This window comes from Leptinotarsa decemlineata, unplaced genomic scaffold (assembly GCF_025532065.1).
Source record: "Leptinotarsa decemlineata unplaced genomic scaffold, Ldec_3_MD MMD2_tig00026294_RagTag_RagTag, whole genome shotgun sequence".
NCBI classification, from domain to species: Eukaryota; Metazoa; Arthropoda; class Insecta; order Coleoptera; family Chrysomelidae; genus Leptinotarsa; species Leptinotarsa decemlineata.
Window position 1 is genome coordinate 8,697,123 of NW_027412674.1, and position 27,432 is coordinate 8,724,554.

The following is a 27,432-nucleotide window of genomic DNA, read 5'->3' on the forward strand; positions in this document are numbered from 1 at the left end:
TCCAGCGAGTTTCTGTTTCCTCGCCGAGGTGGATGGACGTGTATTGGCTGCCCTCATCACCGAGGGAACGGACTCACCCCGCCATAGCATGTGCAAACGAACAATACATATTTGTGTAATGATAATTTTAACCGATTGTGTATTTCGGAAGACGTGCAAGCAATTTATGAAATCAAGCCGTATTAATAATGAGTGCAGAATTGTGAGAAGCAAGACTTCTGTACTTCCTCGGTATTTATTATACAACGGATAGAGAGCTGGTCATATAGCGCCGACTTATGGAAGCTGGGAACACTGAATTGAAGAAGAAAGAAGAAGAAATGGTCATGTGGGAACACTGAATTGAAGAAGAAAGAAGAAGCAATGGTCATGTAGCGCCGACTTATGGAAGCTGAGAACACTAAATTGAATAAGAAAGAAGAAGAACATACCACTGAAACATATTTATTAATTCTTTATGTTTAGAGAACTCTTTATATCTACTTCAGTCTTATGTGACAGAATATTACGAATATACAAATCATGCTGTGTCAAAAGATCTTGTTGAAGCTACATCTGTCAAATTAGTTGTCATTTATTCAGTTTAGCGAACACACTCCGTTTCGCTAAATGAGCCCTGAAGCAGTTAGTAACCGACATTAATTTTTATCAAAAAATAATTCTCAGCGATTAGACCCATTTCTGGTTGAATGGGTACGTAAACAAATAAAATTGTCAAATTTATGACAACACCAATCCGCACGAGATCGAAGAGCGTCTAATGCATCCCGAAAAAGTCACTGTTTGGTGTGGTTTTTGGTCGGCCAGTGTCATCAGTCCATATTTCGTTGAGAACGACGTTAGCCAGGTCATCACTGTCAACGGTGAGTACTATAGGTCGATGATTACCAACTTTTTTGACTTGAATTGGATGATCTGAACACCAACGACATGTGGTTTCAACAGGACGGCGCTAAGTTCCACACAAGTGATGCCACACTGGATATTCTGCACGAGCGATTTGAGGGCATGATCATCTCACGTGGAGGTGATGTGAACTGGCTACCGAGAACGTACGATTTGACCTCGTTAGACTATTCCTTGTGGGGTTTTTTTCGAGTCGCAGGTGTATGCGAATATGCCACAAACCACAGTGGTTCTCAAAGCCAACATAACCCATGCCATCGGTCAAATTTAGTCTGACGCGCTTCACACAGAGAAACCGTGGCGGACATTTGAACGATGTTACATTCCACACATAATGGCATCGATAGGTGTTTCAATCTAATGAAAAATTCCGATGATATCTCACGCACACTGTGTTATATTCAAATTTAAAAATAGGAATCGCTTAATGAAAAACTCTTCAGGTGAATTATGTGCTGCATATTCGCATATACGGTGAATATGGCTATCAACCCTCAGAATTTATGTAAATGTGAATTGTCAACCAAGTCAACTCTATCAACAAACTATAAGGGGACATTTTTATTCACACCAGTTCGGTGTGATGGATCAGGAGCCCTATTTTCGAATCAGAGGAACCCTAGCATCGAAGAAAAATCGGATGTACCTCTCACTTTTACTGGCTGGCATAACAGAGAGACATTCGATTTTGCTCTCGATGAGGAAGTTCACCCGATTTGAAGGAAAGGACTCAGTGGCATGTCCAACAATTCGTTTTAATTTTTTCACGTTTTTTTTTTCATGTGAGCCAAACGCATTCGTCTTCATATTCAACAACTCGATTCACCTAAATCATCATTTCCTCTAGCTGAGAGGTAAAAATGGCGGATTGCATTTTCGTGAGATTTCGATCGTAATTACATTTTCATTGGTTCATGTTAATATACAATCCAAATTAGCGTGATGCATCTAAAAATTCTCTAGTTGACCGACACACGTTGTTGAAGGTAGAATTCAATGTTGATGGGGAAATAGCAACTATTCAAAGAGTCATAGTCGTTCATAGTATATCCTCTTACGGACTTATTTAATGCTTACGTTTAAGAAGGAACTTTTCATGATTTACTGAAACCAATATTATACCAACCTTCAAAATGGGCAGTGGAAAAATTGTAATCAATCAACGGCTTCCGAGCAAATCACTTTACAAGACAGGCTGCTTCAAAAATTATCGTTGAATAGTTGAAAGCTTGCTAGATTAATTCTGTGTGACCTGAGCAAGGCCTTCAAGTGTGTTTTACATAAAGTTCTTGTAGCTTAACTTAAGATACACGGAGTGAAAGTAATTGCTCTGATTTGTAATAGACAACAATGCGTTTTTGCCAATGACGAAACTTCTGAATTGAAATTGGTTACATAACAACAACATGTAAGTTAAGCAAGGTGTCCATTTAAAAACTTCCCACTTCGAATATCTCGAAATCTGAAGATTCAAGAAAAAGTCATAGAATTAAATTAAATTAAGTGAACTCCAATCCCCAGGAGCTATTTTCTTACAAAAATCTCTGTTAATAGCTCATTTGAAACGTTTCTAAATGCAAATCTCAAACCACCAGAGCAAGACATGCTTCTCATCTGATACTTCAGTTCTGAATCATGACCAAAGAGTACACCAACTACCAAGAGGCGATAAAGAGCATTTTTCGTATTTAGTATTTCGATTAATGTCAATCTTCCTGTCTTAAGAATGTATCGCAAAGTTGCCAATTCTTGATTGATTTCTAATTTACCGAGAATTGATTATACTACCAGATATTATCTGAGTCATAATTCTTGAAATAAAAGTTGTATATGTAACATGTACATGCCAAAATAATGTTGTCAACGTAATCTCAGAAATCGCAGATAATGCTGAACTAAAATTATGTATACAGTCCATCAAAAATATATTGAGTATCATAAAGAAAACGGATATTAATCAATAACGTTATTTTTCTTAGTGTAGTGCGTAGTGTATAAATTTGAATCACTACCTGTGCTATTTTTCTCAGTGCATCAATTAGTATCTCTGTCCATGCTGTGTCGCATTTCATATTTTGTACAACCTACATCAAAGATTCCGACAAAGCATTCGCCTCTTGGTAATGTACTTTTTGATCTCATCTCATCTCATCAACTGTCACATGTGTCATGTGTCACTCATAGATATGTCAAAGAAACTTTAAACAAAACGTCTAATACCCGCACAGAACTAACAATTTCATCCTCAGAGTAATAATAAGACATAGAGTTGCCATGCCTATACCAATACTATACATGTATTCTGAAACGGGTATCGTACTATCCTTTTCTGAACAACTTATGTGCGAGGTGGGTGGCGAGTAATGAGGGGTTATGGAGAGTTTGTTTACATTTGAAGTAAGTTGTACCATAAAACAGTGGTGGCTGGTTTAGTTGATATTCGGTGGGATATTATATATTTATAAAATAAATCATTTTAGGTGAGAATGTATTCTGTTTAAATAGTTCCTACAGGAAATCTGATTTATTATTAATGATTATAGAAATGAGGCCACTATTCAAAAATCAAAAATATGTTTTTCATATGTGTGCCATAGGTCAAATTCATTCCGTGATCAACAGATTGAAAAGCTTTCTGCTCAATGTTCAGTTTGAATACTAAATGGTTATTCTTGTGCAACCGGTGTTAAATCTGTTATTACTCACTTAACAACTAACTTACGTCACACAAAGAATATGATTTCCGTTTTGGTTTTTTTTCTTTGCACGAGGCTCTCGCGTTGCATACAGAAAATATTCAATAAGAAATGACGGTTGTCATTTTTTTAACCTTTATTTATTTGGGATATGTCAAATAATGAAATAATATAAACCCAGTTTCAAAAACTTCATTTATAAGAATAAGATCAAAAAATTATCATTAAAAAAAATCAAAATATCCCCTTTCATAATGTCAATTCACTAAGACCCCTATAGGTACCACTTTTGAATGAAATCATGATTTCTAATCGAAAATTCTTTATATCGGAGCTCACAACCCACGCGCTTTATTATAAAGCCATACATAAATAAAAATCTAGTAGGTGGTAGAAAAAACACCTTAAAGATTACACAAATGAATGAAGGTCGTTTCTAATAAGAGTCTTCTATTCACATGTTGAGAGTTGAGACTCTAGATTATGTTTAATGTTTACTATTTTTTCCGAACAATCTTCAAAGCTTCAAAGTACTAAACTAAACCATTTACTACTAAAACCGAAAAAATGTAAATAAAAATAACACGAAAAACACAGAAAACTAACTCAAAATCCAAACATTCATAAATTATATATACAGTAGAGAGAAAGCAAACAGATAACCTATAGGCTAAAGGTCATGGTTCACAGAATTTAAATTAATATCCACATCCATTATTGAAAATATAGAGTTATGAGTTTGTCCCAACCTAGAATTCATTAATAATTTTTGCTTCCAACACACCTTTTGTTTAATAATTTTCACAATGATAAAAACGGCCGTGTGTACGAATACAAATAAGCTTCTTCTCAGTGCCAAAATAAATTATTTCCCAAATATCAGCAAGGTTCGTGATTTTCACTTAATAGTTTATAATAATAGAAATAACCTAATGTTTCAGGTTTTTACTATACATTTTTCCACTAAACCAAAAAGCAAAGTGTATAATGTGAAGGAAGCTGTTGCAGACATCACTAGTGGATCAAAAATATTAGTTGGAGGTACCATATTTACATTTTTCATAACAATTTTCAATAATAATCTTTTCCGTAGGATTTGGGTTATGTGGCATACCAGAAAACCTCATAGCAGCGTTACTGAAACATGAAGCTAAAGACCTCACAGTGGTATCTAACAACGCAGGTGTTGATAAATTTGGATTGGGTTTATTATTGAAACAGAAGAAAATTAAGCGAATGATAGCCTCATATGTAGGAGAAAACGCTGAATTTGAAAAGCAGTTTTTATCTGGTGAATTGGAAGTAGAACTTACACCACAAGTATGTGTAACGTGATTGTAATTCTGTAACTTTGTCTGTAGAGAAAGACTAAAATGTGTCAAATTCCGAAGTAAAATCAATCCATGATACTATTGTTTTGTGAACTTATTCTCGTTCATTCAAGACAGTTCTAATAGACCAAGATCTTGTAGACGCCACATATATATCATGGTATAATATATAGTTGCTAATTTGTAATTGTGCAAGAGCCTGTGAAGGCCAGACCTTCATTAGGAAAGCTGAACGCTTGTCAGCGCAATGCCCCAACATAGATAGGGAAGATGAGCTACTGTGATGTTTGGATAATCGTGATTTCAGCAGGTAACATGTAAAAATGGTGTGAAAACTCCCCTGCTGGATACCCTTAAACTTTAATAAACTGTAACTGCACATACGTTATAGTATGAATACTGAATTTTACATTGGTTATTTGGTTAACTATAAGATGTTTCTTTGGTAGCCGGAAAATTCTTGCTGTTCTAACACCCGGTCAGACAAACCTTATGGTCAGCTGTAGATGGGAGCGTGAGGCATTGTGCATCCAAGCAAATGCCAATGTCAACGTATCCTAGCAGAAATTTTCTATATACAAGATGTAATATTAAACTGATCAAATATTTTGGTCGGTAGCCAGTTGCTTAGCGTGAGTGGTTCATTCTTATCATTCATTCAACTGCTTTGTGAACCTTGTTCGATTCCAACTAGGGAATTTTTCATTTTTACTTAGAATCATATGACCTGTGCTAAAAGTTGGACGTTGAAAGGAGTGATCTTGTTAATTTTTAGCTGGCATAAGTTATGACCCCTGAGGATTGTCATTCTTGAGGAGGCAATAATATAAATCCAAGGCAAAAAAGGCAAACCATAGACACGTGTTTCGGGCGTTTGGCTCATCATCAGTATGGTGCAGCCAATATAGTAGAAAGTGTACATACATGTAAAGGAAAGATGCACAGGACTTCCTATCTTACTGGTATCCACTTGGTTGCAAGTGAGATAGCCGATCAGTTATTGAGAAAACATGGTTATCCAAATAACATATATAAGAATTGTAAATACAGTAAAAATTTAAAGTTCAACAGTATATTCCTTCCTATGTTGTGGGGTCCGGCACTTCCACAGAATGTGACAGTGTGATGTGATGATCAAGAATAGATGTTAGGAATCACACGTTAAAAGGTAAGACCTCGTTAATCCTTAGCTCGCACAAGTTTCGACTTCTGAGGGTTGTCGTTCGTAGGGGTGCGACAGCTGGTTAACGGAAAAACAGATTTTAAAACAGAATATATTCTTTTAAATCAATACAACCACCGTTGTCACAATATAATGACAATGCCACATACTAACAATAGTGACTACTCTATTTGTCTTTCTTCCAGTTGTATTTAAATGATGAAATGAACAGTTTTAACCTACTTCATAAGGAGATCAAAGCTGTTGACAAAAACAATGTCAATGTCCTGACGATAGGGTGTGAAAAATCGAGAACAAATTATCAGTGGAGGAGTAAAGAATAGATTATCAAAGGGCCTCATTTTAAAGCTAGCAATTACACATACATTTTCACTTCTTATCAGCAAAATGTAAATCTGGTGATTTTTTGATTTTTCATTAGACTTACGTGCACTTATGAATATATTTGGAAAAAATAAAATTGTCACTGTTTTCATGATCTACTATGTACACCTTTTGTTATCCTGATCTATATCTTTTTGGATCATTTAATATTTTAAATAATTAACAAATGTTTTATCTCTTTGTTAGGATATTCCAACATAAGTGTCTTACATCCTTGATACTCAGTTTCCATTTCAATCTGAAAAAGGTGGATTCTCAGTACCATTCATGATATGGTGATATTTCACATTTTTTCTTGTTTACGGACATTGTTTTAATTTTGGACTTAATATACTTAATGAAAACTTATTGATTATTGATATTTTTTATTGCTACATTTAATGCTTGGAAACTTAACTGTTTTCGACGGAAGTGTATCTTAGTGAAATAATCTAGGGTGAGTTCTCCAAATGAACTTCCAACGAAATGAAATAAAAAAAATGTTTAGAAATACAAACTCCAAAAGTAAATTGATATTTTTCAGAGTAGAACATTTTTAAACATTCCAGGGCACTTTAGCGGAACGAATACGCGCTGGAGGTGCTGGCATTCCTGCATTCTTCACTCCTACTGCTTATGCTACACTTATTCATGAAGGAGGTTCACCTATAAAGTATGATAAAAATGGAAAAGTTGAAATTTCTAGTAACCAAAGAGAATCACAGCTCTTTAATGGAAACCCCTACATAATGGAGGAAGCTATAACAGGAGATTTTGCACTAATAAAAGCTTGGAAGGCTGATCCCGTAGGAAACTTGATTTTCAGGTAAAATAATGTTCAGGTTCAACTGAGAAAATTATCAAAAATTATTGAAATCAAATGATGATAATTTAAAGATGTTTGATTCAAAATAGCTCTAATATAGACAGATATCTTCAAGCGATATTGAACTATCCATCAGCTCCATTTCCTCTTGCCTTCGAAAAATCAATTTAACTTGATGTAATTCATTAACAGACACGAAAAATATGCTTGTCACATATTATGAATTGATTCCGATTTGTTTCAATGTTTGTAATGCATCTACCAGTTACAGATTGAATATTGTTCGATATTGTGTGCGAGATATTTTTATACAAATTGAATTTTTAAGCAAGTTCAGTGATTGAACCAGAGAAGAGAAATAATTCATATTAGTAAAATATAGTACAATTTCATAAAGAAACTAATCAGTAAGTATTATCGTGCTAGGAATCGCACCTTAAAAAGTGAGGCCTCCTTAGCTCGCACAGGTTTCAACTTCCGAGAGTTGTCGTTCGAAGAAAGGTGACAGCTTGTTAACAGAAAAACCGATTTTAAACAGATTTTTTTGTGAGATGAAATATTTGGTTCAAAGGTGTGCACGCAAATGAATAAAAATCCAAATTATTTTGAATATAAAAACATTACTTTATTATCATTGGGCAAAAAATATTTCAGAAATTAGATTTTAATTTGTGTGTTTTTATTAAAACAACGATAAAAATGAAATAAAAACAACAATAAAAATTAATTGGCGCTCCGGGGCGACTTCATTGATTCCAGTGGCGCATTTGCTTTTTCAGCTGCAGAAAAACCCGGAAAAACCTGCAGCACCACATCATCTGAAGATCTTGATCTAACAATGTCCTCTCTCTTATAAAACAAAATGTAGGGTGTCTCCAGAGGCTCCAATAAATTGAATGCATCGCCAGAACACTTTGTGACACAACTATGGTCAAACTTAAACCGGTCCGTTTCGTCTTTGACCAAGGCTTAATAATGACCCAATTCAAAGCCAGAACCACATGAACAATGACTGCATGAATATTATAACAGTGGTCTGCTAGGTTGAAATGTTCATCTATTTCAAACCTTCCAAAGAGTTTCTTGCTTCCGTTAGAGGTTGAGTCTTGTTTGAAAATCATCAGTTAGTTTGGCGCATGTTTGACAATACAGTCGATCATCACCTGTTAAAAACAAGTGAAGATTTTTCCAGCAAAAGATTTACAAACACAAGACGAGATGGGTTGTACGGAAACATTCAGTCCAGAGCGGTCAGGAGTATTGACTTTGCTATTGTTTTGCTCACAAAGAGTATTCAACAAGAACCACAAGAATTCGAAACAATCCTCTTGTTGTCCTAACGAGTATCTAGTGGACTTCAAAGAGTCCAGGAAATCGGTTAGAGGGAAAGATGATACCTTCTTATGAAACTGCAGCTGCATGAACAGGTGTTTGAGTTTGATGAATAAGTAGGAAACATTCCCGTTCTCGTTCATCATTAAAACTTCGTTCTTGAAATTCTTCGTCATGAACAACACTTGTGAAATGCTATTCATGTAGCAAGTTTTTCCTAAATTATCCAATCCAATTTTCTTCTCTAGATTTTCAGGACAACTATCTACTGATTCGTAAGGAAGAACATGTTTCACAGAATCTCTATAAGAACCATTTCTCAAGCTGCGATCGATTCTTCCAAGTGAAGAAACGTTTCGTAGAGGGATCGACTCGGCTCTTGCTTCATGAAGCTCTTCCACTGAAAGGGAACCAGTTCTACGAGGACTGCAACTCATATTTGGGGGGCACATATCTCGGCTTGTTTCGAAGAGGTTTCAGTTCCGTACTGAAATTAGGGCAATGTATGATCTCATCAAAATTATGTGAAGGAGGAATAGTTCCAAGTACTGAAGCAGCATTGCCACGTTGAATAGCAATACTAATTCTTTCTATCAAAAAAGAGGTAGAACGGTGTGTGTGGAGAAGAAAATCATTTCATAAATTAAAATTTGCTCATTGAAAAAAGAAAAAGAAACTAATAAAAACACTTGTTATTAGAACAGATGGTGTCTATCTGATTCAAATGTCTGAATATTATTGCCCTTTGTAGCTCCTAATCAAGATATTCAACTCATTTTTCAATGACAACATATTTTCTTGTGCAGTATTTGTGATTTTGTTAGACTTTTTTGTAGCAGCATATCATACGCCTCATAATTTAAGGGTGACACTAATTTGTATCTCTGAAACCTCTTCATAGAATGAAATGATTTTTTCTAGTCGTAAGGTGCTTAGCAGGAAAATCAACACAAAACTCTTGCAGAGATCTTTTCAAAAAACTGAACATTTTAACTCTGACAGGATTATTTATTTTTGAGATATGTTCATTTATTACTGGAGTTTTTTCCCAACACCAAACCGTTATTTTTACACCTCGACACGTGTTTCGATCACCAAGTGATCATCTTCAAGAGGAAGATAAAACTAGAAACTTCTCAAAACTAAAAATATTTATGATATTCAGTGCATAAATAAAAGTGCTATGTGTTCCTTATATCTCACTTTAATACATATTTTTGTCTGTCCATAATATTTTGCATCGCAGTCCTTACATTCAATTTCGTAAATTCCAGACTTTTCCGAATTCTCGACTTTGTCTTTTGGACTTCCCAAAAGGCTCTGTAGTGTATGACTTGTTTTAAAAACCACCTTCATACCTAGTTCCTTCAAAATCTTTCCAAAGTTCTTCGTATATTGGTGGTATGGAACTAAGATGTATTTATCTTGGTTTTTGTCCTTTCTGAAAGTTGAGCTTTCGTTCATTCTTAACCTAAACTTCTTTTTCCTAATTATGTCTTATACAATACCCCTCGGGAAACCGTTAGTGACTGCTATTTCCTGTATTGTACGTTTTTCTTTTGTGAACCTATCATGTGTTAGAGGGAAAGTCAAAAGACGATGCACCAAAAAATTCAACCCAGCACGTTTGTGCTGTCCACAGTGATGTGAACAGTCAGGAATATACCTGTACGTGCTTGTTTCTTTTCTAAATATATCGTATTCTAACACTCCATCTTTGCTCCTCATTACCAAAACGTCAAGAAATGGTAGTTGTCCCTTATTTTCTAATTCATACGTGAATTTTATTGATGGACATCTATTATTTAAAAAGGAAACAAAGTCCTCGATATTCGATTTTTTGGTATTGAATACCGCGAAAATATCATCCACATACCTTAGCCAAATCCTAGGAAAATACTTTGACTTTTCTTTCGTTTCCATTTCGAATCTGCTCATGAACAGGTCTGCCAGGTAGGGGGACAAGGGATTTCCCATGGCCGTTCCTTCCTGTTGTTCATAAAACCAACCTTCTACCTGGAAACGATTTTGTTTCATACACAAATTGGTAAGAGAAACGAATTCATCGATTTCGTTGTTATTGAAATTATTTTTCTCTAGTAATTCCCTGAGGTATTGCAAGGTCTGTGGAATTGGGATGCTAGGAAATAAGGAACTAACATCAAAAGAAATCAAAATCTCACCTTCTTGCAGATCCATGTTTTTTGTATGTTGTATGAACGCTAAAGAGGTTTTTATACTAAAACCTGATTCCGCAATAGACAAGGTTTTAATTTCCTTAGTGAGCCACTTCGCTATTTGGTAGGTAGGAGCTCCAATAGCTGACACGATGGGGCGCATTGATTTTTCCGGTTTATAGATTTTTGAGAGGCAATATAGTTTCGACACCGTTGGGTTGGAAACTTGTAATGTCCTTTTTCTTCCGTTTGAAGAAGATCACTTGGTGATCGAAACACGTGTCGAGGTGTAAAAATAACGGTTTGGTGTTGGGAAAAAACTCCAGTAATATTCATTACTATACCAAAGGTTCCAAACAGTACATCATAAATATGTTTATTTGTCAATATAAATAGGAAAGGAATCCTGAAGAATTATAATACACATAAAATCAATACGAGACAAAAGAACCAGTTGCGTAGGTATACCTTTTGCCAGATTGAATATTATCAGTTCTTCGCCAAACTGTATTGGGCCAAGGTTATTCAACAAATTACCTGAGTCAGTAAGAGATTGTACTAGGAAAATAGCATTTTAAAAAGAACTCAAAATATTTCTATTGGACAAAGTTTTTTTACACTGTGATCGAATTTTTGGTTTACATAATTTCCTTATTTGTATTATACACTCATAAGTTTTATAGTTGTTTAGTATCTGTGACTATCCCGATACAATGTATGTTGTGAATCATGGGAAAGATTGAACACCTGGATGGCAAGAAGATTTATGGACTTCTGGCAGAATCTTCCAGGATTGGTTCACTCCAAGGCGTTTATTCACCCTTCGAATCTTGATACCAAACAGTTGTTGGACTACAGTAGGGATGAACAACAATGTCTAACGGGCCTTCTTACAGATCACTGTCATTTGAATCATCATATGCAGGAACTCGTACTGTCGGAAGATATCAAAGTACATACTTTGTGCCTGCCCCACTGGGGACCAATCAGGTTTTTAGAGTTCGGCAGAGCCGTACTCTTACCATCTGAACTGAAAGACCACTCACCATAAAAACTAATCGGCTTTGTTAAGAAGCTGGGTTTATTTGGTCGAGTGTGAATAGGTTTGAGCCACAATAAACCCTTGCGGGTTGCGGCGGAGGGTCGAATAGACCCACTGATTTTTCACCTAACCTAACCTAACATATTTTAAGCTAAATCAGTGTTTGTATTTATTGTCATTATACTTTCTTTGGTATAAATATACAGTTTTGAATATTTTATGTGTCATTTATTACTGTGAAGCTTTCATTAAAGTTTTCATTGATGATCATTCCGAAATAGTTTCTCCCACACACCAGAACTGCGCTACTCTTCTCGACTCGTGTTTTAGTTTAGTTCATCTTCGATGACACCAATTTAGTTGATGAAACGCACTTCAAGAAGATTGTTGTACATAGTAGTTTTTCCAGTTCTACATTCCAATGAAATAGTTGTGACTCAACACGGGCTGAAAGTCCTGAGAAGAAAAACTTGTTTTTTTTTTGTTCAAAATTGGCTTTGTTTATCAACTTAATCTCCATAAAGAGCCACACAATAATTCCAGTGCCGCTCTAACATTTTAATAACACTTTTGTAGAACGATTATGTTTGTGTGAATTTTGATGATGAAGCTACTCAAACTCAAGTTGTACCTTCAGGTCTTTCTGACCATGAAGCTATTTTCACATACTTTTCATTAGGTTGTGATTTTAATAAGAATAGGTTAAGGCAGAGACGGCAGACGCTATACAAGAAACAACTTTATCAAGTACCAAGACTTCACTGATAAAATGAATTGGAATAATGATTTGTATTCTCTTGACCCTCTAACTGTATTCCACACCAACATAAGTGAAGCGCTTGAACATTGTTTTCCCATACAAAAAATCAAAGAAAAAAACAAAAAGAGCTGGATCACTAAAGAAATTAAAATATCTGCCATGAATATGAGAGCACTGCACATGATTAGAAGATATACTTCTAGTGAAGTCTTCCAACAATATTTTAATAATTACCGCAAACTGTACAGATTAATCTTCAAAAGAGCGAAAGAAAAGTATTACTGTGAAAGAATTTCTACATCGTCAAATAAATCTAAAGAAAACTGGGCCATAGTCAATGAGCTAAGGGGAAAGACAAACATACTCCCAGTTCAATTGGAGATTGATCCAAATTCTCTCAACTATTTTTATTGCACAATAGCAGAAAAACTTACATTCACTATAACAGCACAAAATAACCCCTTAGATTACCTAAAAAATATCAATATACCCGAGGAATTCATATTAGATCATACAAATGTTGGGGAAATTAGAAAAACTTTAAAATATATCAAAAATAAAAAAACACACGGGATTGACGAAGTATCCATTAAACTTTTTGAAAATCTTTCCGATCAGGTTCTTCATATTCTGGCGGATTCAATTAATGTGTCTTTCACAACTGGAACATTTCCTGGCGTCCTGAAAACTGCTTTAGTTATTCCTATTCACAAGGGGGGTGCAGTGAACGAGCCGTCAAACCTTCGACCAATTTCTCTTATACCATCTCTATCTAAACTTATAGAGAAGCTTGTCAAGAAAAGAATGATATTCTTCTTTACAAAACATAATATAATAAACAATGCCCAATTTGGCTTTCAATCATGTAAGAATACTAGCGATGCTATCTTTGACTTCTTGGAAGAGCTATATTTAGGCCTAAATCAAGGCGAGGCGGCCGCTGCAGTATTCTGTGATTTTTCTAAGGCCTTTCACTGTGTAGATCACAGAATATTGCTGAAGAAATTATTTCTTTATGGTTTCAGAGGGCCAACCCTCGAATGGTTCAGCTCTTTTCTCTCTGACATAAATCAAATCTTCAAGGTAGGAAATAAAACATCCAGTCTCTCCAAAATATGCCGTGGAGTTCCTCAAGGATCTGTTCTAGGTCCTATCTTATTTCTCCTATATGTGAATGATCTTCCTAACATCAATATTGATGGTAAAATTACACTATTTGCAGATGACACCACTTTGTTGTGGCGTGGAAAGGATTTGGTTTCCTTGAAGAGTACCATTAAAGCTGATTTAGAAAAAATTAAGTATTGGTGTGACTCAAACTCACTATGTTTTAACTTCAGCGTCTAACATTCTATCATTTAAATTTGTGCACGGAAATTTCTGCCTTCAAACTCATATGATAGAAAATAAACAATCTGCTAAATTCTTGGGAATTTGGATTGATAACTTTCTGAAATTTGAAGATCGTATAAAATATCTGAACAAAAAACTTTCATCTAGCTGTTATACCATTAGAGTTATCACTAAAGAACTGGGAGCAACTGCTGGTAAAACTGCGTACTACGCTTTAATCGAATCTCACTTGAGATATGGTGTCGCCTTCTGGGGGTTTTGTAGCAAACAGTTACTACAATCTGTTTTCGTTTTGCAAAAAAGAGCAGTGAAATTCATCTACAAAGCCAATATTAGGGACCATTGCAAACCTCTATTCATCAATAATAAATTACTGACTGTACACTGCATTTTTATCTTGGAAACAGTAAGTCTCATATTTAAAAGAAGAGAATGCTATAGATCAGAAAATACCTACTTTACCCGTCAAATTCACGACATACCTCTGCCTATTCCAATAACAACGTTAACAAAACATTCTGTTTTGTTTGAGAGTCGGAAGATTTTCAACCATTTACCTACCGAAATGAAAAGTATAGTGAACTACAAGGTATTCCGTAACCGTGTAAAAGAACTTTTGCTCTTAAAAGCGTATTACAGCTTGGTCGAATATTTTGAAGACAGGCTTTGAGACCAGCTTCTGATTTAGGTTTTATTTTTTGAAGTTTTTACAGTTCTGGAAATTTTACATAACTTCGACTATTATATTTTATTATATTTTTATTTTGTCTGCACCTGTTATTTTTATTTTTCTTTATAATTACTTGATAACTTGTATTTCATATATATATGTGTGTGTATAAATGTGCATATATGAGTTATATATGTGCATATATGTGTTATATATGTGTATGTTATTTTGTGTAATAGTATTGTTTTCATATGCTTTGTCAATAAGATTTTTTTCTTAGACAATAAAGTACAGTGATTGATTGATTGATTTGTTTTTTGCCTCAAAATAGGCCTCAGTTTCAGCAATAATCTCTTTATTTGAGCGGAATTTCTTACCGGATGGAGCGGAGTCATTATAACACTTTTCAAGCCATTGCTTCGCTTGGACGGTATTTTTTCCATCAAGAAGCAGTGTAAAATTATAACACGAAATCGTTTTTGATCCATTGTTTTGAAAATAACAGTACTATAAATATATAACTGAAAAAGTCGTGTATGAAATAAGACTAGCGCTACATCAGCTTGAAATGAATGTTGACTTTTTCTCACTTGGATATATATTCAACAGGAAATCAGCAAGGAATTTCAATCCAACTATGGCTAAAGCGGCAAAGACAACAATCGTGGAAGTAGAAGAAATAGTAAAATTGGGAGATATCGAACCAGATGAGGTTCATGTGCCTGGGATTTTTGTTGATAGAATTGTGAAGGGTGAAAAGTATGAAAAGAGGATAGAAAAGGTAACTGTTCAAAAATTGTCTGACAGCAAAGACTCCATGGTCAAGAAAAATCCAGCAGCTGAACGCAGGGAAAGAATAATCAGAAGGGCAGCTCTAGAATTTAAAGACGGAATGTATGGTATCCTTCAAGTATAACTTCAAAATTTTGATTTTATTAACTTATACGAGGGTCGTCTAAAAAGTTTGTGGCCTTACGGCCACACACTTCTCCCAGCGTTGCTCCCATCTCTGTAACCCATCCAAATAGTACTCGTCATTTTTCTCCGCAAAATAATTGTTCACGAAGGTGATTTCCTGTTCATTTGACTAAAATGTCTGTCTTCCGAGCGCAATGTTCAGGTGAGCCAACGAAAATAATTCGTTTGGGGCTAGATTTGGTGGGTGAGGCTGATGCATGGTCATTTATTTATTTATTTATACACTGTTCTACACAGGTTACACCCAACTACAGAACAGGGATATAAGTCAAATCACAATACAATACTCGTTCGATTGATGACTTATTTATTTTGTAGAAATTCATGTTGAATATAGAATAAAGAAAATACTTTTGCCTAGTTTCTACTAGTAACGAATAAATAAACACAGTAGAAACTAGACAAAAGTATTTTCTTTATTCTATATACAATTACAATAAGTTATAATATAAAAACAATATATATAGAATTAGCTGAAGTAAAAAGACCTGATCTCAGAGATGGAACAGTAAAAAATATCGAGCTGACAACTTGCAGAATTGCATTTGACACACATGTTATGCAGAGGTGAATGTTTCAGAATATTTGTACGTGGTGTTGGCAAATAAACAGGATTGACCACTTTAGAGGTTGGTCTAGGTACATTGAAATTAAGTTTTTGTAGAATATGTGGGTCAATAGGAATTATTAATCAGTTTAAAACAAAATTGTGGAGTGACAATCACGACGGCAACTCGAACTATTCCTAGCATGTCTAGCTAACAATGCATCATGGGGAAATCCAATTGGTGGATAGATATTGCCGGATCTATAGTGATGATGCGAAGTATGCTCCTGCAATGGCTTTTCCTTTTTGAAGATAATCGATTAAAATAACTCCATGAATACCCCAAAAAACAGTGGCCATCACTTTCCCAGCCGAAAAAAACACTTTTTGCTTTTTTTGGAGCCGGTTCCCCTTTGCAGTGCACTGTTTGGACTGTATTTTAGTTTTGGGCTTATAATGGCATATCCAAGTTTCATCTATAGTAATCAGTAGGCGGCAAAACTTGGATTTATTGCCCCAACAGCCCCAACAAAAGCTCCGTCACGCTGGAACCCGCTTTGAAAAAAATCTACCATTTTTTAGCCTACATTAATGTAGTAGTAATGTTAATTTTTTTGTAGTCTTATCGGTTACTAAGAAAGCACTATTGATATTATTCAAACTATGAAATACAATTAATAATGCACTAAAAAGTTTTGAAATGTGTTCTAAATTGATTGTAGTTTATTTTAATAACAACACAATATCAATTTATTAACTCATGTTAAATGTTCAGGATTAAGAATTATTTCCAACATACTAACATGAGTTCGTTTTTGAATTCGGAAGTCAGGTTAGATGTTGAGGGTAGATGATTTTTTCCAAGTAAAGCATTCTAAAATACGTTGTTTTTACTTCAGATTTCAGGTTACATATGTTGGTTAGGATAGGTTATGTTAGGTTAGTTTAGTTGAAGAATACTCGATTTTATTTCATTCATTTTTGATGTGTATAATCATAACTACAAACATCTAATTTCAGCTACAATCAACCCCATCGTTTTTAGTTTGAGGACAATTGTTATTTTATGATTTGAAGTCTTGTTATCGTAGCTTTTTTGCTATACTTCAAAATAATATAAAATATGGTAATATTCTGTTGTTACTACAATAAACTACAATCCATTTAGAACCCATTTCAGAACTTTTTGGCACATTATTACTCGTCCTTCATAGTTGGAATAATATCAATATTGCTTTCTCAGTAACCCATAAAACTACAAAAAAATGAACATTACTACAATTATTAGTATCGTTTGTAAGTAAAGTAGGCTAAAAAAATGTAGATTTTGTTTCAAAGCGGGTTCCAGCGTGACGGAGCTTCCAACAAAGCGTTTTTTGTCTAACGTAAGCTAACTCGGCCCCCAACGGGCAGGTAGCTTTGTCATGCCATAATGTTCATTTAATATGTGACGAACACGCCCTATTGACATGTTAATGACCTCTGCTGTCTCTCTCACTTTAATTCGGCGGTCGTCTAGCACCATTTGGTGAACTTTGGCGATGGTTTCGTCGGTAGTTGCAGTTTTTGAACATCTCGACGTTTTGTAAGCTCTTAAGGCCATGTTTAAATTCAGCTACCCAATAGATGGTGCAGAGTTACCACACACAGAATTCAATTTATCTTTCATTTGCGTAGGCATATTGCCTTTCAAAACCAAATCAGTGACAGCTCAATACTCGATTTTGTCCATTTTCATAAAAACACTTTGATCAACTCACTCAAACGACTGTTTGACTGCGCGTCCAAAATGGCTGAAACTTTGGTTAAAAACTGTCAACAGAAGAACAACGAAATTCACTAGCATTTATTCACGAGTGCTGCCATCGTTATGTTGAGTTCGGAAACTTTTCAGACTACCCTCGTACAGGTAATATACATGAATGTTTTCAATAATAAGTAACTCTATGAGTTGTAAGAAAGTAGATTTCATAATTTAATCGTCAGCATTTTCAAATTGTTTTCATTATTCAAACAGTTATTTAATCCTTGACTTTGGTTCAGCTAATTTGGGAATCGGAATGCCAATGTTGGCATCTAATTATATTCCAGAAAATATGGAAGTTTTCTTGCAGTCAGAAAATGGCATATTGGGTCTTGGTCCGTTTCCACATCCCAACTGTGTAGATCCTGATTTAATCAACGCTGGAAAAGAGACGGTGACAGTTGTACCAGGAGCTTCTTTCTTCAGCAGTGATGATAGTTTTGCTATGATAAGGGGGTATGTAGAAACATTAATTAAAATTATTATTTGTCAACTCTCTTCTGTTATTGCAATCTTGTGCATATTTGCTGATGATACCACATAAACAATAGAAATTAAAAAAGGCGTGTGCCGCCATATTGCTTATAATGTTATGGTGAAACAAGCTGAAATGGATTTACTACGAACGAAGTATTTCTTAATAAAAAACTCTAGTCTGTGGTAAATAATGAAAATGAAAATATGTTATTGATATTTCTGAGCATATAGCTAGACTCTGAACTGATAAAGTTAGCTCATCTAGATATACATATTGTGTTTCCAACTCGCCAAAATGGTTTTACTATTGAAAAAATTCATGAAATATTAGGTTTAAATGCTGTCCCAACTATTTCTTTTATGCTTTTTTCAGTCTTAGTTACTCTTTGGTGTTCAATGCTAGAGCCATGCAATAAAATATACTTTTCAAGCAGTAAAAATTGCTTCACATCATCGAACATAATTACAATATCTAAAGAAATATTGAGATAATTCTCCAGTTACTATATTTCCTACTTTTTGTATACAGGTATTCTACTCTCCTCTGCTTTATCAACAACCATCTAGGATATCTCAAGACACCATATATAGAGGATATAATTAATATCATCAGATGGTCATTCCACTATGTTTCCTTTATATTTATTTTTGAATTCTCAGAACTTTCATTTCCTGTTCTTTCTTGGTGTTGCTTCTCATTTATTTCGTTCTGCATTTCTCTTGCTTCAGGTTTATTTTTGTAATTCCTTGTATCAAAATTAAAATTTTTCAACACATAAATCAAATCTTCATTATCATGTATGATTTTACTTCTCAATTGATTTTGAATATGATACGGTAAACTCAAAATAATTAAAGCAATATTCGACTTTTCACACAAATTCTCATCCGCCGAATGTAGCAATCTTTGTTTTTCATAATAATATTCGAGTATTCCACCATTAGTGTATTTGTAAAATATGGCTTTTTCCAATTCCGTCGTCGTATTCTCATCAAATATTTTTAAGAAACTTGTTTTCCATTCTATCCAAATATTCTGACTATAGGACTTGCGATACACCTGTCTTCATACTGTCTTCATAATAAAGATTACTATTACTTGTTTTATGGGTCATCACATGACTCATGGATGATTATATTTCATTATTTTGCAATTTCTCGGTAACGGAATTCGTGAATGACTGAATCCATTATTTTTTCAGGGGACATATCGACCTGACAATTCTAGGTGCAATGGAAGTATCCCAGTATGGAGATCTTGCCAACTGGATGATACCTGTGAGTAAACAGTGTGTAACAACTTTCAAAAATGTATGCCATTAGTAAACATCAGTCTGTCAGTCAGTCTGTCAGTCAGTCTGTCAGTCAGTTTTTTATATAACTTGACTTGTATGTATATTAACAAATCTTGCAAGTTTAATTAGACCCACTTCCCGGTATCCCATTGACCTGAAATTTTGCATGCTGATCCATAACCGATGACAATGCATGTTAATCATAAATCATAAACGTGACCTGATGCTGCTGCCAGGATCGGCTCCGTACGAGAGATCTCCTCAGCGGTAAATAGCAGGGATTCGAAATTTTGTATACGCATTCGTTTATGATAGGCAGTTGGTAGGCCCACCATGAAATAGATGCCACATCCAGGGTTGGCTTCAATACAAAAAATATATTTCTAGAAAAAAAATTAAATCAAGCTTTCACCTTTAAATACCTACTTCCCGACCCTAAAAAGAAGACGATGAATGGTGTAGTAGGTTGTAAGAACCCATATTTATTTGCATTGTAGAAAAATATTATTATTCCCAGAGTAAGAGGGTCCATCATGCAATGTGAGCAACAGGCATAAGAGGCATACCATGACTTGTGTAATTTGGTGAGATGGGCGTCATTAGCATTGGTTCCTTGAGTTTTTCTGTTGAAGGACTCTTCGTTTTATAGATGGACTTTCCTATTGATCGATAACTATCGATTGAAACTGAAAAATATAAAATAAAATAATGGTAAAAAACTTGTAAAACAAGCTTTCATTCAAGTGCCCTAAAAAGGTCAAAATAAAATTTCAAATCACATTAACCACATTCATTTATGACTTTACAGAATTGAAATTATAATAAAAGTTTGTCGCGATGCCTAGAAGAAATCTCTACAAATTCAGTCAGATAAAATTTAAATTAAGAAAAATTCTGACAGATCAACTAGGTACATCAATAAATTTCAAACCCGATAAATCCTATGTGCACAAAAAAGTTTTTCAAGGTTAAAGTTCCACATTTTAAGCATTCACGGCACTTTTTTAAGTAGTTTAGTAGATACCTACCTAATTACAAAATTTCAATTACAAATTGAAATTATCGCGACAAGCTTTTATTATAATTTCAATTCTGTAAAGTTATAAATGAATGTGGCTAATGTGATTTAAAATTTTATTTTTATCTTTTTAGGGCACTTAAATAAAAGCTTGTTTCAAAAGTGTTTTACCATTATTTAATAATTATTCAACTTTCATAAATCATTGATTTTATCATATTGACTTCTTAAAATAACTATATATTATTATTAATTTATTATAATCTACTTTTTACTTACTCTCACATTATGTATAATATTTTTATTGAACGTTTGTTAATTAGGGTAACTTAAATAAATATTGATAATTGAAATAATAACTGATAGAAATCTACAAATCGTTTATCGATAAACGAGGGGAGTCTACGGCGATTTGTTGAAGTCAAGCTTGTTCTTTCACTTCAAATTTTCAGTTCACAACATTTTTTGTTCCAGGGAAAACTCGTGAAAGGTATGGGAGGAGCAATGGATCTCGTAGCAGCACCGGGAACTAAAGTAGTTGTTTGCATGGAACATACTGCGAAAGATGGCAGTCATAAAATTTTAGAGAGCTGTGGTCTACCTCTAACTGGAAAGCAATGCGTCAACATGATCATCACAGAGAAAGCTGTTTTTGATGTTCATCCAGAGAATGGGCTAACTCTGACCGAAATTGCAGAAGGGGTAGGAGTCGAGGATATTTTGGTATCCACTGGATGCAACTTCCAAGTTGCTGAAGATCTGAAAGCAATGGGTCAAATTGAGGTTAATTGATTTTTTATGTGCTAAGACTAACTGATCATTTTTAATTTTTTATCACTTTTATTGTTTTCATTGATATTTTTTGAGTAATATCTACTGATATAATAACATGTAAATAATTTGATTATATCTAAAATGAAGGTTTTTTGTTTTTATGATTACCCCCAATCAATGAGCATGGAAGGTTCTATACTATTACTGTCCACTACATTTTCTTTCTCGATTCTTCATTATAAAATGTTATTTACATGACTTACATTACATTGTGGAATTGGCCGCGGTGGTAGTGCGCCCGACTCACGATCGGAAGGTCGTGGGTGTGATTCCCGCCTCGACCAGATATTTTTCTCGAGAGAATTTATCTGGTTGAAGCTGGGATGATTCTGCAACCGTGTTAGGAATCACACGTTAAAAGGTAAGACCTCGTTAGTCCTTAGCTCGCACAAGTTTCTCAACTTCTGAGAGTTGTCGTTCGTATGGGGGCGACAGCTGATTAACGGAAAAACATTTTGAAACAGATTTTTTTTTAATATAGATTACAGTTTACGAATGGTATATTTGATGTGAAAAGCTTTAAAATCCCTTGTTAATAGTAATAATCATACATTTCCAAACCTAATCCAATTTGAAGAAGAAGGGGTAGTAAGTACTAAAAAAAGTCAACTGGACATGGCCGAAATTTCAACCTATACTTTGTAAACAGCATCCAACATATAGTCCAGGGTATTGGGAATTCTGAACCATGGTTCAATTTGGATAATAATTTATATTTGCCCTTTAGCACCTTCAGATTGATTACTTTAAGCGATTTGAGTGATATAATTGGGTCATTAAATAATTAATGTACCCATGAAACCTTGAATTCTGAAATGTTGAACAAATATTTGAAACAGCTGGTCATGCAATCCTGGATTTAATCAATACATCGCTTCAGAATGGTCAATTGCCCGAATTATTGAAAATAGGTACCATTATACCTATACCTAAAGTTACATAATAATAATAATAATAGAATTTATTCATCAATCAAAGGTTATACAAGGCATTATACATACACATACATAACACTTATTAGACTAGTCAAGAAAGAAAAGAAGGTAATCTACAAATAAGTTGTTAATCGCAAACAAACCAGAAAAATTGTACATACAATAGTCAGTCTTACAATTATGAGATATCACGAATTATAAAAGTCTTCAACATTATAAAATACTTTTTCTAGAAGAAAGTTTTTCAATTTATTTTTGAATAGAATGTCATTCAGATTCACATCTATCAAATCTCTTATTTTATTGAAACACTTGATACCAATATGCTTTGGTGAATTTTCACAGACTGATAACCTTGAATAGGGTTGTCGAAGTTTTTCTTTATTCCTAGTATTATACATATGAGTGTCTTCATTCCTCATTAGTTCTTTTTGGTTACGTTTTATGTACATAATCAGTTCAAGAATATATAAACATGGAAGGGTTAGTATTTGGAGATTCTTGAATAAAGGTTTACATGTTGTGGTTGGATGAGCATGACAAATCGTTCTTATTATCCTTTTTTGAGATACAAATGCCCTTTCAAAGTGACAAGACGACCCCCAGAAGATCACGCCATATTGTAGAGTAAACTGTACCATCCCAAAATAACATAGTCTCAAGATGTCTGCTGATACAGTATCTCGCAGATTTTTTATTATATAGCATGTAGTGCTTAGTTTCGAACATACAGTATTTATGTGTGCTTCCCATGTTAGCTTACTATCCAAAGTAACACCTAAGAACTTGATGGTTTTTATGGATTGTATAGATTTACCAGATAAGGTTAAGTATAGGTCATAATTTGGATTCATGTTTTTTGGCAAGAACCGGACATAATTGTTTTTTTTTTTATTCAGGCTGAGGCCATTCTCAAAGCTATACCTTTCTATTTCATTAGATGCCTTGTTACTTGAATTTGTTGATTGATCAATGTTATTGTGTGACATCAGAATATTAGTGTCATCGGCATGTAATATCATTTTATTTGCGAATTTACAGGTGTCTTCAATGCCACTCAGAAAAGCTACAAACAATAGTGGTCCCAGGATTGAACCCCTGAATTTATTACTCTTGAATCTGACTTCACACCATTCACAACTGTCGTCTGGGTTCTGTATTTACTAAAAGTATTTTTTTTTCTTATTAGTCAGTGGGCTTTGCTTGAAGACTGGTAGTAAACAAATCTAAAGAAAGGCACTTTAAACGTTCAAGCCAGTGTCGAATATACCTACACAGTACGTTGAATGGACTGACGCCTATCAGAAAACAACTACTCCCCTGTCTAATACCTCGAAGGGCGTTGGATTATATCCGACAGGCGTCAGTGCAGACCGGTTTCGGGCTCATTAGCCACTCATCAGTGCAAGAATGAAATTATGTTCATTCCCCTTCCTAAGTTGAACGTTTAAAGTTCATTTCTTTAGATTTGTTTACTGTCAGTCTTCAAACAGATCCCACTGACTAATCAGAAAGTTTTTCTTCCTTATTCAGAGGAATCGGACAAATTAAGGATATGCAGTTGGTTAGTACCTCGTCCACTAGATGGAGTGACATTTGGTTGTTTCGCTCCAACTTAGGAAGGGGAATGAAAATTCCAATTTTCAATTATGGAATATCACATCAGTCCAAAGGGTAAGGGAGCCAGGCTCCAACCTGTCTAAATTCAAGATGACTTTCCATGGAATATCATTGACTTTAGGTCGATGATGGCCACTATCTTGCACTGATGAGTGGCTAATGAGTCCGAAACCGGTCTGCAAGTGTGCCCGTTCCAAAATTGAAGGTCGACTCTTTCAGTTGTATTGCCAATTGCATATGCAGGAAATTTTCTGTGAAGATTCCTGCACTGACGCCTGTCGAATATAATCCAACGCCCTTCGTGGTATTAGCCAGGGGAGTAGTTGTTTTCTGATAGGCGCCAATGCATTCAACCTACTGTGTAGGTGTATTCGAGACTGGCTTGAACGTTTAAAGTTCATTTCTTTAGACTATAAAAGTAAGTGAATTTAGACCTATTAATACCTTACCGCCATTAGAGCAGGTTTTAGAAATAGAAGTATATAATCAATTATTAGAGAGTTTATTGACAAAAATCAAATTACGTTGTCTGGTTTTCGAAAGAAACATTCTTGTGAAACATCAATACAGTTATCACTAACTAAATTTACTAATGAAACAGAAAAAGGTAAATATATTTCAAAAGACCTTTGAAACGATTGATGGAAATATTTTGCTTCAGAAGCTGAGAAGGTATAGGATTGAGGGTATGGTTTACGAATGGTGAAGTAATTATTTATCAAATTAGAAACAGAGAGTATGTGTAAATGTCCTGGATTATACAGATCTGACTTCTGGTAGCCTACTAAGATGATGTCTTTAACACCCTAGAGGTTTCTAACAACATTTGCAGAAATGCTTTGATTTGTTTTAAAGAGTTCTGTAAGAAATACGGGGCAAGCATCAACGGCTTGTTGTTCCATGTTTCAATTTGATACACCCCGGATTACACTGAAAACTCTTTTACAGGGAGAAAGAACGCTATGTGAAATAACTTCTGGGGAATTTCGAGGGCTACATTTGATTAGCGATTTTTTTATTATTTTGTTGGCACACTCGTCTCGAGCATATGTTCACAGTTTCAGCTGTTTATCATGTTTAATTTGTTGGTGAGAGGCATCTCTATATCTGTAGAGTAGGGAGGGTGAGTGTAAGCCCACAGCACTTAGGCCACATGTGACCCATTGTACATCCTCCCGAGGAGTTGTCCTCCTAGGTCGTCGTCCATCCTGTCCTTTCCAGGAAGGTGGACAAGTCACTAGGAGACATCTCCTTTATATTGGCAGGTGTAGGCCAAGATTTGCCGAACACATACGCTCTTATTGACGATAACTCCGGGCACTCGCATAGGACATGCCTGACAGTCTCATCCTCCTGTTCACACATCCTGCATAGAGGTGTGTCCACTATAGTACAACCAATAATGATTGAGAGTAAAGCGCGTTGTCATATCTAAATTTTACGTTACCAGTTTATAGCAGAATCAAAATATAGTAAGCAGTAGAGTTGTAGGTTGTGGCAAATTATAGATAATACACAATACTAGTACGATTAAAAGGTATTATTTATGACAAAAATCAGTAATGAGCTTGTAATGAGTAATACTTATACATTTCCTGATTACTGATCAGTTAAAATTCTTTATTTTCTGTATAGTGTTAGATATTTATTACAACTAGTGGCAACGGTGTACGCAACGATATTTCTGTCTTTGTCACTTTACCGTAACCTCCATCTCATCGTTGCAGTCCTCACTAATGTACTTGCAGCCATGAGCGTATCATTGGTTTGCGAATTATACAGCGTGAATTGTACGTTTCACAGTTAAGTTAGTCAGCAATCGACGTGTTGTGATAACAATTGGTGAAAATAATAGTGCTAATAAGTGTTTAAGCGTTACATAATTATATTTCTACACCGTTCTCAAACAACTCAAAAAATGGGAGACATGGTCGGGCCTTCCATGTCGAAAAAGGTAAAACGGTCGGAGTCTCGGTCAGTAAGAGAAAAACAAATTGTACTGCGAGTATTTCACTGTCTTGAAAGAGATCATCAGCCACCAAAAGATGACTTTGTGCATACCTATGTGCTGTAATTCTACGTGTGTACCTCCGAATAACCAACCGGGCATTTCTACATCATTAAATTCCACAATTACAAAAGATAAATTAGTATATGTGCTCTGATTATACCGGTGTACCAAAATCATCGATTTACAAAATACTAAGAGAAGCAGAAATTCATGGGGACGTACAAACGCCAAAAACTAGTAGCGGACGAAAAAAAATCACAGTTGACGAGGAAGCCAAAACCAGTATACGCAGAACTATTCACAGTTTCTTTTTCAGAAATGAGCTGCCCACACTACAAACAGTTCTGGAGGCATTTAGCGATCATGAATTGGTCCCAAAAAATGGGTAAAGAAACTTTTAGGAAACTTGTACACGAAATGAAATTTACGTACGGAAAAGTTGACAGGAAAAGCATTCTCATTGAATGTCAAGAAATAATAGCATGGAGAAGAAACTATCTAAGAAAAATTGACGAATTTCGGAAGCTCAAAAAAAAAGTACTTCATGGACGAGACATGGGTTAACCAAGGACATACGGTCAAAAAAGTATGGCAGGATGGTAATATAACAAGTGCACGACAAGCCTTTATTGAAGGTTTGTCAGTTGGGTTAAAACAGCCATCTGCAAAAGGTAGTCGTCTGATAGTTACGCATATAGGAAGCGACAGTGGATTTTTACCAAATGGTGAATTAATATTTAAATCTAAGAAAACAGACTACTATCATGAAGAGATGAATGCGGAGGTGTTTGAAAAATGGTTTGAAGGCATCATTCAACTTGTGGAACCTGGGTCTGTCATCGTCATGGACAATGCCCCATACCATAGTCGACATTTAGAACCATTACCGAAACAATCATGGAAAAAAGCAGCAATTCAAGAATGGTTAATTAATAAGAACATCCAATATAACAAAGATAGTTTAAAGGCAGAACTACTTCAGCTAACAAAATTACACACAGACAAATATAAAAAATTCGCAGTGGATGAAATGGCGTTAAGTCGTAGAATTACAGTTTTAAGGTTACCATCATACCACTGCGAATTAAACCCAATAGAATTAATCTGGGCGCAAGTAAAAGGATATGTGGCACGAGAAAACAGAACATTCAAATTAGTGGACGTGCAACATCACCTACAAGAAGCTATTCGAACTGTTTCTGCAGAAGACTGGAAGAAATGCATGCAGCATGTTTTAAAAGAGGAGCAAAGAATGTGGGACGTAGACAACCGTA

The 27,432-nt window shown here is 34.9% G+C and overlaps 1 protein-coding gene across 1 annotated transcript; it reads left to right on the top strand.

Annotated features, from left to right (window-relative positions):
- The first annotated feature begins 4,104 nt into the window (after positions 1-4,104).
- Positions 4,105-21,679, top strand: SCOT (Succinyl-CoA:3-ketoacid CoA transferase). The gene is made up of 8 exons (XM_074180295.1): positions 4,105-4,489; positions 4,544-4,643; positions 4,696-4,922; positions 7,049-7,305; positions 15,249-15,538; positions 18,208-18,424; positions 19,648-19,723; positions 21,233-21,679. The coding sequence occupies exons 1-8, from the start codon at positions 4,409-4,411 to the stop codon at positions 21,548-21,550; spliced, it is 1,566 nt and encodes a 521-aa protein (XP_074036396.1). The 5' UTR covers positions 4,105-4,408; the 3' UTR covers positions 21,551-21,679.
- The last annotated feature ends 5,753 nt before the right edge of the window (positions 21,680-27,432 follow it).

What these genes read in the sequence shown, in the direction of transcription:
- SCOT (XM_074180295.1), top strand. Translation starts at nt 4,409, where the DNA reads ATGATAAAAACGGCCGTGTGTACGAATACAAATAAGCTTCTTCTCAGT. An exon ending in GTAGGAAACTTGATTTTCAG is followed by an intron (nt 7,306 to 15,248) that starts GTAAAATAATGT and finishes TATATTCAACAG; the next exon opens with GAAATCAGCAAGGAATTTCA. An exon ending in ATTTAAAGACGGAATGTATG is followed by an intron (nt 15,539 to 18,207) that starts GTATCCTTCAAG and finishes ACTTTGGTTCAG; the next exon opens with CTAATTTGGGAATCGGAATG.